This window comes from Mycetomoellerius zeteki, unplaced genomic scaffold (assembly GCF_001594055.1).
Source record: "Mycetomoellerius zeteki isolate Tzet28-1 unplaced genomic scaffold, Tzet1.0 scaffold145, whole genome shotgun sequence".
NCBI classification, from domain to species: Eukaryota; Metazoa; Arthropoda; class Insecta; order Hymenoptera; family Formicidae; genus Mycetomoellerius; species Mycetomoellerius zeteki.
In genome coordinates this window covers 2765214-2779272 of record NW_017256393.1, presented here as the reverse complement: position 1 = coordinate 2779272, position 14059 = coordinate 2765214, and the positions used below count along the sequence as shown (strand labels likewise).

Here is a 14059-nt window from a genome sequence, read left to right as displayed (position 1 = left end):
TATTCTCATTATAAATGGACCACAAAATAATTACGCTGAGAGATACGATTAACAGTGTCAGCATTCTCGGTGCGGAGCACGCATGTAATGACCACGCCGGTCGTGATCGCGACACGTTGGAGGGGGGGAAAGGATTAAGTGGGAAAGCGACGTAACGCGTGCGAGCCGTCACGGGGGGAGAAGTAGTAAACTTTGCGAGAGTGTGCGACGTACACACGCGTGTGTTGCTCGCCGAGAAACACGAGACAGAATCACGAAGCACTTTGAGTCGGCACGCTCGTGAGCGATCATCCTCCTTCATTCATTTCGCGCGATCACGCTCTCAGTTGGTGAACGTGGCTCGTGGATCGCGATCGATTGCGTATTTTGAGTTAATATCTCGACGACCTAGTGTTTTGAAAGAGCGCGTCAGCATGCCGTTCTTCAAAAAACTCCGCAGATTTTCCCGCCATAAAAGTGAGTTTTTTTTTCGATTGTTTTTAATTCGATTAAATGCAAAATAAAAGTACGAAGTTTGTTTTTCTCGATATTATTTTTTATGTCAATATATGGAAAGAACGATTTGCATCTGAAAATAATTTTGTTGAGTTATTAAAACAATTACGTAGGAATTTCAAGCAATGCTCTACAAAAAGTTTTTATATTCTAACAACCAGTTTGAGCATCCTATACATAATTATTTTGATTATTTTGTCCAACAAAATTATTTTCAAATCTGTCTAGCTAAATTATTAGATACTTTAGCAAAATCGTCATTTTGGTATAAATTGTTCAATTCTAGTCTGCAATTATATTACGTAATCTGTAATTTTTTTTTTATAATTCTCTTCACTTGATGCGAAATTAAAGTTTGACTCTTATCGCATTCTACGTGATAAAATTGAAATTATTATAATCTTCAACGTATATATATAAGTTCTTATTATCTTCTACAATATTATATTTTGAGACAGCAATTTTAAATTCGTTATTTCAGTATACGACATTATTTTCATCTAATCAATAAAAAATTCTAGTCCGAGGTCGTTTTTATTCGTCGCCCGACACTCTCGATACAACGTGCGACGCTATTTCCTCTCGGCTCCCGTCTCGCTAAGTAGCACATCTCTTCGACTAAAGTCGTTCGTAATCGAATTTCGTCCCGGGACGAGAGGAGAAATTTTCGAAGCGCTGCTTGACGGCGCGCTTCCTTTAAGGACGCGCGCCTCGATTCGAGGACCATCGCCTCGTCTTAATGTAGTTTCGAACTGATTGGGACATGCCGTTCCCTCGGGAGACAGCGAATCAGCATTTGCGGTGTAATTTGCGTGACAACGAGCTCAGCTACTGTCGAATGAAACACTTCCAAGCGACGCGATTTTCCCCGCTGATTATCGCGCATCGACCGTCGTAATCAATGTAACGGTGTTATTGAAGACTGACATTGATTCAAAGTACAGTTGGAAATACAACCAAATCACCGATTACGGTGAACAAACTCGATTGAGTAGTTAAATGGTTATGGTTATTAAACAAATAGTAATTGTGATTAATGCTGTAACTAATTAGAGCTGAACTTAGCAATCCGTGTGTAAATTTCAGGCATATAATAGCTTTAATAGATTAAATCACTTAAGTGAAATAATTCTATTTGCTTTTGGCTAAGGTAATATCTTTTGCAATAAATAATTTACATATTATTAAGATGCTTATTATCATTATTAAAATTAACGACCAATCTATAAATTTAAGACATTAATATTTCAGCTGCGTTTCAAGTTCGACAAACTGAATAGGCGCGCAGTTTATAAAGACTAAAAAAATGTATTTGCAAAAATTTGCATATTAATATTATTAAGCTTTAACCGGAAAATAGAATTGTTTCTTTCAATTAATTTTCGTTGGTTTAATTATAATAATAGATTTATTATAATAATAAATTATAATAATAAATTATAATTATAATTTAATTATAATAATAGATTTAATTAATACGTGCTTTATAATTTTTATATTCGATTAAACATGATGTAACGTAAGATAATACTTTATTAGGGGGATATTAATATAATTTTATTCTTTTATATTATACAGTCGATTAATATATGATTCATGATTTTTACATTTAATTAATAAAAACGTAACATAACGTAGAATAATATTTTATTAAAGTAATGCTAATATTTTTTTAAATAAAATGTTTTAATTTATTCAGAAATTGTTCATAATTCGGACACTATCAAACAGTTCTTTCCCCGAATATTAGATAAAATTTCAATAAGTTTTGAATGTTTTATTTCGGATGTTATATGTGTTAAAAGAATAACATTTTTATTTACAGGTCTTTACTTATTTTAATATCTGGTTAAATGTTTTCACAGAGATTGAAGGATAAATTATGCAAGTGTAATTCTGACGCACAAATTAAAAATTATCTCGTGCAATTGTTCGCTAAATTATTGCTCTCATACGTTACGGTCGTTAATTTTTGCGTAAATGTAAAAAATCGCACGCAGTTTTGTCCCGATTTTATCGTGAGATTTGCGTCGCGCAATCCCTGTCTTACTGTGGAACAAACAACGCGTATATCGAATGTGATGAAATATTGAAGTCGCGTATACGCTCGTTTGTGAAGATACGAGTGCGACGTATTGTACATTGTGCGTTGTTGCGCATTCTATTTTACAGTGACAACGCCATGTTTACAGTTGTCAAGCTATTCGCGTACATCAATTCTCACTGCATTCTCGCGTTCGGAATAAATATCGGTCAATATTTATTGCGGGGTGTTTGAATTCCTCAAAATACACGTTCCGTTGAAATATAGTGCTCTGAAAATAATAACGCGAATGCGAATTGCGCAATTATGACGGGAAAATCCAAATATTTCTAAAAATTGATTATTTGGCTGGAAAACTAATATTTATTGATTTTAATTAAGATAATATTATTTTTCTCCTTGATATCTATTTTATTTTAGTAATTTTCAAATTCAAGTATTTTTACAACTAATTTCGAGAGAATCGTGATGAAAGGAAATCGCGATTGGATGTAAGATAAAGAATTCTAATTCATCACTGTTCAAAGATAAATTTAATAAAGAAACATCAGAAAGGAAGAATTTAATCAAGTATATAAAACAATAAAACGTATTTTTCTCTTTTTGATTGAAAGATGACTTATTACATTGCTGCGATATTCAATAACTTGCGCTACAAAGAGTTAATTGAGCAACGCGTACGAGATCAACGAGATCAGAAACAACATGTCTGCGTTTCTGTCAACGGTATTTTTTTGCATTCAATATATACGGTATCTTATAATTATACATCGTTATTGCGCACGCGTAATTTCCTTTCACTTATAATGGTTAGATGTCCGTGGATTTTTAAAATAATTTTGTACGAGTATTTTTACTAATTTATATTTAACGACGATAATTCGGCGCCACGATGTTTCCTTGTGCAGTTTCCTACTCTGCAGTTTCCTTGTACCATGTAATTTTCTTCTGTCTGCATGCAGCTACTTTACATAATAAATACAGTTTTCACTTTTCGTCAATCGTGAAGTTCTGTCAGAAATCGGTCGATAGTGTAATTCGTCGATCGTAATCTCGCTTCCTCGAATTTGTAATAGCAAGAGTTCAATTATCATTATTAATCAGTTATTAGCAAGAGTTCAGTTGTTATTATTATTATTCAGTTATTAATCAGTTATTTCAGTTTTATTTTAAAAGAAATATTGTTGATCTCGACATTACTATAAGAATTTCTCGGAAAATTTAGAAATGTTGGAACAAATATTTCTTCTAGAAAATTCGGATATATGTTCCCTTAAAGAAAACGACATATATAAAATGTTTATTTGTCCGTTCCTTTGTGATGTCTCTTGCCTCTGACAATTTATATGTAATATATATTTATCAGAAAATTGCGTATTGCGATTATTATTAAATTTGCTTTTTATTATTAGTATTAATCATTTAAATATATTTTAATTGTTATTAATGTATGAACATAAAATGTATATATATGACAGTGCAGTTTTCTAAGAAAAGTGTGAGATTTATATAAAAACGGAGGAATATAAAGAAAGGAATATAATATAAATATATACGTAAATTTTTTATTAGAAAATTTATTAGTTTAACTGTGCTTTTTATCAGGGAAAGTTTATTTTATATTTCAATCTTATACCTTAAGATTTTGCTTTTTCCTTTTCGTTTTTTAAATTACATAAATTTCGTTCTAGCTAGAATATGCTTCCATTTTTCCAGCAACACAATGTCTACGATGCGCCACAGCGGTGCATCAGTCAACAAATTTACAGTTCGCGCATATGCTTGCATGTGCTCGCGAGTTTACATTATCTGATGTCGTCGTTTATTCAAATACACGCGAGCGTGCGCGTTCATCATTTCGGTGACTGGAGTTCCGTCCTTTTCGGCGAGCTGCACTGTTAGAATATCGCTTATATTGCGTGTCTGTGTGACCTGATGGAAATTCATTTCCCATCTCGAAACGTCGCCGTTAACCTTTATGGTCTTGAAGCAGTAGCAAAGTAATAGCACTCGCAAGAAGTAGATTAATCAATGTAGCGTTCGCCTTTGTGCAGCTGCACGAGCGAGTCGACGTTATAAAGCGCCCAAAAATATTACGAATAAAATGAGAGGAGAACGGTTAATTTTCTCGAAAATTTATTTTTTTTTATATCATAAACGTTAATATTTGCATACATATTGCTGGGATAAATTGAAATAAATAATAGTATTATAACGGACATCATTTGTGCTTCATTAAACTTGATGATTAAATAAAGGTACAGTAAATAACGAATATGTTGACCTATCAATTAATAGAAGCTACATTAATTGTGTTTTGCAGAATTAATTAAATTTAAAATTATTACGAAAGAATAATAGGGTCTATGTTAGAAACAGAAAGAAAGAAACGAAGTAAGAATATATAGAGCCATTTTTACTGTGAAAATCGATTTTATCGTATTCAGTATGAATTTCACTAAAAATTAAATAAAAATTCCGATTAGAATATATTCGAGTTTAATAATACTTTCAATGTCCTATTTTTTATTATTAGGGAATTATATTTATTACTGAAATTTTAAAATTATAGATTGGACTTATTTTCAACATTCTGGATTATGAAATAATTCAGAATATTGAGTTAATTTTAGAAATTTCGGATTATCGACAACTTGAAATTTATTTTTAGAAAGATTATTTAACCAGCAACCTAAGATTATCGATTAATCTATATTTTTCCTTTTCACTGATCTTCTTAAAACCTGAGGCCTTAAACTTTTCCGTCCTGAAAATAACATTGCGCATATAGCAGTTGAAATCCGGCGATGAAATCTGGAGTCACGTTCGTGGAAAAGTTTAGTGCAGACAGCTTAAGGGTTGTAAATGTTTAGGGGTGCAGCCCGTTGCGGCTGAAAATTTCAAATCCCTTATCGTACATTTTGCTCGATTTCTTGGGCAGCAGCCGAGAGTTTTCTTTCGGGTTCTCGCTGCGAAGAAGGATTTACCGGCGAGATTGAGATTTCATGCACATCTCGGTATCGTTAACCTTAATCTTATTCTTTGCCGTTACGTTGTACGGAAAGTGTACACTATAATTTATTGTGTATATTATATTGTTTAAATATGATCTTATAAAAATTAAATTGTCTTCGAACGCCTTTTTTTTTAAATAATTGTTATTTTTCTAAGACTGATTTTGCTCATTTTATTGTAAAACTCGATTTATGACTACAAATTTAATTTTCTTATAATTTTTAGTGCGAGATATAATATTAACTCGTCAATTATTGCATTGTATTGCTATAGATTTGCTTTTTTTATAATATTAGTTATAACATTTTTTTCTTTTGTTTAAGTAGTTTTACCATCTAAAACGTGTACTACAAAACAAATTCGTAAATTTCTAATTTCAAAAAGCAATTTTAACTTGTAACACGCACGCACGCACGCACACACACACAACTAACATATTGCTTAAAAGAATTCTAGATTAATAACGCTTAAAAGAAATCTATCTCCGTCAAATGTTTAATTTTCTTTCTAGATTCGCGTTAATTTTTCCAGACCCGCGGACCGATCAATTTTTCACATTCTATTATTAGTGAAGATAATAGTGCAAGTGCGTTCACGACAGGCTTCTTCGTTGAGGCGAGAAAGATTAATGTCGCTCTCCTTCCGCTCTTCAGATAACGGCAGAAGCGGCAGAAGTGAGTTTATTTGTTGGATGCGTTTCGTGTTTCAGACGATTTTATTTCACTTTAACGATAAATAATGGCGTACTTCATACTGCCATCGCGAAATTGTATAATTTATATCCGCCTTTTGCATGTCTATTGCAATATTTGTGTGCCGATTATATCATCCTCAGTGAACATTACAAAATATTATTGCGCTTCAGGCGACTTTTAAATCTAGCAAGCAATATGCATCGTTGCATATTAGATAACGAACGAGAATATGCGTTGTGGTCTTGTATTAATGCAATTAGCATAATCGATAATCATATGTGATAGTGGGTGATTAACCCTTCATTTGCATTATACTGTATAAGTTATGTAAACTCTTTCTCTATCTCATATTTTACTGATATATTATTAATTGCTTTGCATATCAATTGATTTTTATTTTAAGTATAATATTATATAATACACACAATTTTTATATGAATTTTTCTTGGGAATTATTGCGAATTGGGGATTAAAGATATTTTAAAATTGTACAATATAAATCGTATCTGAAATTCTTTAAAATTTTATGAAAGATTAATTAATTTTTAAATTAAATTAAGAAATTAATAAGCTGTATCATATGACTCACGATATACTAAATAAGAAAAGACAGTAAATTTATTAATTATGCAGCGCAGTAATTGTTGCATAATTAATAAATAATGTGCAAAAGTAATAAATAATATACGGATATTTTTTTCTAGGAGTAAAAATATGAATAGTTTAATAGAATTAATTTATTAAACTATTAAAATTATTAAATTATTTAGATTTTTATTTCTAAAAAAATAATCATTATTTTAATTTTGCATCAATTACGCTGAACTCATTTTTGCCGTCTTTTTTTAATATAAAAAATTGATTATAGATAATTAAATATGTACACAGTTTATACTAATATACGTATATTCAAATTAACGGCATCTATATAACTAAAAGTGAAAATATTTATTTTTTTCTTGTTATATTTTCAATTTTCGTTTTTTAGTTCCTTATAAAAATGCATTACGAAAAATGCTACTGGATCTGTCATTATTTTTTTCATATCTATTAATAGAATGTCGTACTAACTTCATGGATAGGTACTCAAAAGTGGGATTTATGTAGTTAGCACGACATTCTATCAATAAAAATAATAGCAGTTTTAGTAGCACTCTCTCTCTCCCTCTCCCTCTCTCTCTTTCTCTTTCTCTCTTCATAGTTTTACAGTTTCTTATAAAAATAAAAAAAGTTCCGCATTTTTTAATATATTAAAAAATCAAAATTGAAAATTTGGCGTGTTAACTTCCCAAATTTAACATGATACTTCCTCTAAAATACAAGAAAAAGATAAATATTTCCACTTTTGATTACTCAAAAACAGTTTCGAATACATTTAGCAACTCTCACAATTAGCTTAACATGAATGATGAGCAAAACTTATTGCGAGACTATGCAGTTAATATGTACATGTCAATAATGCATGCGCAATAAAAAATTACGATCGATCTTTATTCGACTAATTGTAAGAGTGAATTCTCGAAGGCCTCGAGATTCGTCGATATAGCGAATCGCGCGGATCAAGTTCAGTACGCGTTGCTTCGTATTACAAAACCTATCTGTGGAGTTTCGACGCATTTGCGTCGCATAATATTTATGTTATTATCATGCTAAATTGCGAAAGTCTCTTGCGTTCATAAAGTAGCGGGTTATGAGATTGACCTACACAAATTAGTAAAGGCGATTATAATCGTTACGCATCGTAATATATTTTATCGGTAACTAGTTCAATCCGTCACTGGCAAAATTTCGCTAGTCATCGGGTACACAGTTAAATTTTTAATGTCTTTTTTTAACAAGGACAAAGTACGTCATGTGGCGCTTATAATGTTTACAGAATGTTAGTGAGAGGTTTAAAATATTATTCTAACGTGCATTTTTATGAAAAAAATAAAACTTTGGAAATTTAATGGAACCAATTTAATGGAAGATTATTGATTTTGTTTTGGTTATTTATGAGAAATTATTAATATGAATATTATTAATCAAACAAATATTAATGGTTTCTCTTAACTTTTCTCGTGTTTGGTAAATATTCATAAATTGAATATAATAATCGTATATAATGTTAATTTAAATGACTGCGATAATTAGATAATCAGAACGAGATTCGTTAGATCACGAAGATGCTCGACATGTATTACAACCAGGACTAACAAAACGAGTATAACCATAGAGAACTACTGGTAATTTTCGTTAATGTGCGAGATTGGCGATTATTCAACACGCGCGACTCATCTGTCTATCAGTCAGTGCCTGTGACGCGGTACATCAAAGGGAGTGGAGGGGAAATCAGTATGTTTGACAAGCTCGTCGGCTGGAAATATATTCAAATAGCAAGTGTAGCGACAAGGACGTCGTTGGCGGTCGCGTCACATCGACGAAATTAATCTGGCGTTAGCACATCTGAGGTTGATAATTCATGTATCGTACGACCAAAGCCTTTTCAAGCCTGTTGATTGGCTGCAGGACACAGGTCCTCGGACTCTTCTGTTCTATAGCCAATCAACATATTTAAAAAGTTTATCGACACATGAAATATCAGTCTAAAGTGTATAAACGGTAATCTTCGAACTACAGAAAAACATCGACATTTCTTTGTGAGTGAAGCTAAAAATTAAAAGAAGGTTACAGAAAAAGAAAAGTGAAAAAGAAAGAGATACGACTGAATTTAGAGCTGTTTCTCAACAGTAGAGACAAAACCTCTACAGGATTCAAGGATGATTCTTTCTTACAAAACATTTAAATAAAAATCTAATTATGAGGAGATATGAAGTTAAAAGATTATGTTGAATTAAAGTATGGTTCAAGATTGCTGAATGAAGTTAAAGTAAAAAATGAATATGTAAATAAGAACGAGTAGACAATTTTAGTAATTGAGTTTTAATTTAATTGATGAAAATTACATAAGATACATTAAGATTATTAAAATATTATTATAATTAAAGATTCCAGTAGAAATCATTTCCGTCCGTCTTTCACATACATATTTTAGCATTAATATGCTTTATTTGTCTGCTATTCTGGATTACGTTTTTGGCTGAATATCAGAGCTTGAATTTGAAAAGGAACTGTCTCCTCCCCCGAACTTGCGTTATACAAGTTCATCCTTTAGCCATGACGTTCAAAATTTTGCCATGTCTTTCGCATACATACTATGCAGCATTATTTTGCCTCTTTGTTCTAGCTTTCGTGGATTGTCCGGCGTTTCAGTCCGACGACGTATTTCTACTTGTTCGTTCTCGCGAGAGAAAAAGGAAACGAGGATTATGAATCGATTGTGAATCTCGCGCCGAGCTTTTGTGCTTCTCCCGAGATTCTCCGTGAGAGATCAAGCACCGGATTCACTACATTCGTCGTTCTCGGTTTTTCCGCACCTGTCGTAATTCCATTATTCTAGAATTGCTACAATCCGCGCCAGCAGGATGTATAATTTTTTTCGCTTACTATGGAAAATTTTCGGGCTTTTCTCGCGCGGTATATTATTCTCTCGCGAATACTGTCCACGATATTCATGAATTGAACCATTCGTGGTTCCATTTTCGTATTCCATGGCAGTAGGAAATGAACGATTGTACGCGCTAAATTATATTTATTGTAGAATATCTATAGATCTTATATCTCTATACGCTATTTATCTTTAAATGATATTCTTGGAATTTTTATAAAACACTTTTTATTAAAAATTAAATAGTGAAAACCGAGTGTTATGCAGTAAATAACTTCAAAATGTTATATGGAAGTAAAATATTTTATATATATATATATATATATCGGTCTATCTCGGTCTGTACGTTCATCAAAATAAAGTTGACTATACGCGAAAGGCTTAAAGAGAAAATAATGCTACCGCGCGCGACGCGCCAGGTACGCTATTTGTTTGTTAGCGTTGAAGTACTATGTTGAAAGTTTTTACGAGCATAAATCTATGTTAGTTTTTACTTTCATCAGCTTTGTATACATGAATGCATAATGGGGTATCGGAGACTTAAATAGTCGACGAGGAATGACGAATGCGAATGCTTTTAATGCAGACTTTGATCGATGACTTCTTGTCGATTTTCACAGAGAACGGGTAAGCATGAGTTGACCTCGTTCCTGTTACATTTTCCGATAGGAAAATAAAGGAACTTTCTCGGTGCGATTTCGTGCCTGGAATTATAAAGAGCGCCTCTTCTGACTGTCGCCGAACTCGGTTATAAACGGCTTTTACGATAATAACGCGTCGACATCGTGAAAAATATTTTAATGCGTTACGTTTTTCTATTGTATGTAACGTATAATAAAAAATTAATGCATTAGTAATATATATAAAGGTAATAATCACACACACACACACACACACACACACACACAATAATAATAATATATGGTCAATATCGATCAAGATTCTGATCTCAATTCTAAATATTATATTTGAAAAAATGTAGAATTGGAAAAAAAAATAAAATTTTATATCAAGAAAATTGATTTTCCCTTACACATTTTCTCGTTTACATGAAATAAATTGTGGTTCACAGATCGGTGATACATTTAGGATCGATTGTATATTAGTTTTTTTCTTTCGTTATTTTTCCAATCGATCCTGCTTATACTCTCCCTTTGTCATAGTCACTATCATTTTTTCCGAATAACAGTGAACAGAACAATATGGTGAGAGAGTGAGTCATAGGTGTCCCCCGAGAAATTACTTGATTTCCACGAGAGAATTTGTGCGAAAGTTCGCCTTTTCCAGCCGTTTTTTCTTCCATCCGATCTTCTCTCACTGTTTTTTGCCCCTTTCTCTCTTCCTTTCTTTCTCTCACCTTTTTTAGCGGAAAAAGCGTTCTCGAGCCCTCCGCTACCGCGAGATTTACGGCTCTTGCGTGGCTCTTCGAGAATACGGGCATCACCGCATCCGCCTTGTAAAAACAAAGTGGCAGGGACGCACGTAGAAATTTGGGATGATTATTGAGCGAAATCATAAGATTACGTACGTGAATTCACGATCTTAGAAAAGCAAAAAAACTACGTTGTTTCGAAACGATACAATCACGAAATCTGATAAACAAGACGATGTCCTAGTGTCCTAAAAATAATTCGAACAGTTTTCAAATGTTTTTGAGTTCTTGCAAATTACTATTTTTTTCTTATTTATTGAACTCTATAAAACAGTGAAACTTTTTCTTTAATCTATATTAAATTAAAGAGAAATTATATATAATTTGTTAATCTCAATGTAATGATTACCTCATAATGTTTTATTTGGTATATCTTTATCACATTCCATTTGTGAAATGTCAAGATACATTTGACAAATAATAGGGACGGTTCATATATTTTTCTATGCGCCCCTGAAGGGCAGACCTGTTCACTTCAGCGTCGTATCTTTTTCTTCAGCGTGCTCACGTCCTAACTAAGAAGAATGGGATGCACGCTTTTTTTAATCGCGAATAAAGCATCGCGCTATTTGAATAAAAAGATAATAATACATTCATAAAAAGTTCTCATTTATTGATGAAGAATAATCAGATGGATTGGAAAATATAAACATTAAGGGGATGCTGGAGTCGCCTGTATTACCGATAAAACCAGCGTTTTTGACGTTTTTGTTCCTGTCGAATTTCTTCGTAGTGGTTTCACAGAATAAAAATTCCTTTTCCACGATTAAAATGTACATGCTGACGTATTTGTCGCTGATGTATTTTGTGTTCAAAGCTGGAAAAAATAAAAAATTACAGATTTCTTTATCCGTGTTACTTTCAGCGTTGGTCGCCATACTGAGAGAAAAATGGATAAAGAAATCTATAATTTTTTACTTTTTCCAGCTTTGAACACAATATACCAGCGACAAGTACCTTAGCATGTACATTTTAATCGTGGAAAAGGAATTTTTATTCTGTGATACCACTACGAAGAAATTCAACAGCAACAAAAACGTCAAAAACGTTAGTTTTATCGGTAATACACGCGGCTCCAACATCCCCTTAACTTTCCATATAGAAAATTTAAAAAGCTAGAATTCGTTCCGTTTAGTTATATTATGCTTTTTTATTGTTAATCTTCTTTAACACAACATACATACAGCTCTATAAGCCTGTTCTTTTTGGCTGAACTTTTGCACCAGTTCATCTTTTTTTTTCTTCTTTCCTCCTGAAGAGAAAAGGAAGAAAGATGAACTGGTGCAAAAGTTCAGCTAAAAAGAACAGGTCTTATGTTACCAATAACATAAAAAAGTTATAATTTATTGTTAGGGCAGACCGGGGCGAGTTGTTACAATTTTTGGTTAGCAATTTTTTCATACTAATGTACACATTTAAATTAATGAATATCTATGCATTGCTTCAATTACATCTTTAACTAGATAGTCAATTTTTTCTAATTTGTATCTATATCTTTAAATACTGAAAATTAAAATTTGTGCTATCGGTAGGTACATTGTAACAACTTACCTCACTGTGGAGCAAGTTGTTACATTTACAATATTATTTGAAATATATGTACAAGCAAATTCAAGATTACAATGAAATCAAACACGAAATATTTCAGAAGGAATATTTATTTTATGATATAGAATTTACAAAGATATATTATTACAAAAGTTTTTTCTTTAATTAATTATTAAAGTTAACGTTGAAAAGTCATAAAATTGATATTATGAGCATTTGCTGCTTTTTTTAGAGACAGGCGGCTATCTTTAACTTCCTTTGCCATTATCGCATACGTTTCTACATTTACAGAGCTTTTGATTGTCTTTTTTTTGTAAGATCGCACCATTCCACAGACTTTTATAAGTCGCTAGACTGCTGATTCAATATGATAGACAGAGATAAACCTGATTCCGAGCTGTCCTTGTTTCAGTTCATATATGCGTATGTATGCGTCCTGTCTGTGAATATCACGTAAATTTATGTGAAAACACTAACGTTATTATCCGTGTGATTTATACATGTGAGAGTGATCACAAATATGGTGCTGCCCAGCGCTATCTTCAAACATGGAGACAAAGTCTATTTATAGAAGTCTGTGCATCATTCTGTAGAAAAAAAAGATTGTTTTCAATGATAAGTTGTTACACTGTAACAATCGGTCCCGAAGCGTAACAATTTGCCCCAACCTTCCATTTTCGATTCGAAAAAATACAGATCGAAAACCAGTACATACATCGATTCAAACAAAATGTGTTATTGGCTACGTTTACACCGTGCATTTAGGCCGCGGCCTATACAATAGATGTCTTTGTTTAGCCTGTATATTAAATAAAGATACCTATCGTATAGGTCGCGGACTAAACGCACGGTGTAAACGTAACCATTATAATCAAACGTATATAAAAGAAATATACAATAGAATAATCATATACTTCTAATATTACTTCTAATATCTTATATATACAATAATAAAAGCGATTTATACAATGAAATATTTACTTTTAATAGTGAAAATCAAGAAAACGTACGTATAAGCGTCTTCTAGAATTCGGCTAATATGGCGGCTAAACTAATTGTAAGTTGTAGAGTATCATAAGAAAGTGGCAATTAAAAAAACTAACTGTAACAACTTATCCCGTGTAATAGCCCCGTTCTCTCCTGATACAAGGTAAATCCATCAAAAATTTAAATACTTTTTTTATAATTTTTACTATCACTATATAATCATTTTAGAAGAAAGGCAAAATTAGAGGTTGTCTTCGAGCTGTCACACGAGTTTCCATCTGCAATGCGTAAAGGAATACTTAGCTGCTTGACAAAATGGCTCCATATAATACCGTATTAACTAATTACACGAAGCG

General features: G+C 32.2%; 1 protein-coding gene across 1 annotated transcript in view; it reads left to right on the top strand.

The window, feature by feature from the left end:
- The first annotated feature begins 208 nt into the window (after positions 1-208).
- The window catches only part of LOC108731941 (low density lipoprotein receptor adapter protein 1), a 74157-nt gene continuing 60306 nt past the window's right edge, over positions 209-14059 (top strand). The window contains exon 1 of the mRNA XM_018462504.1: positions 209-456. Within this exon, the coding sequence (XP_018318006.1) occupies positions 414-456 (43 nt within the window). The 5' untranslated portion in view covers positions 209-413. The remainder of the gene's footprint in view (positions 457-14059) is intronic.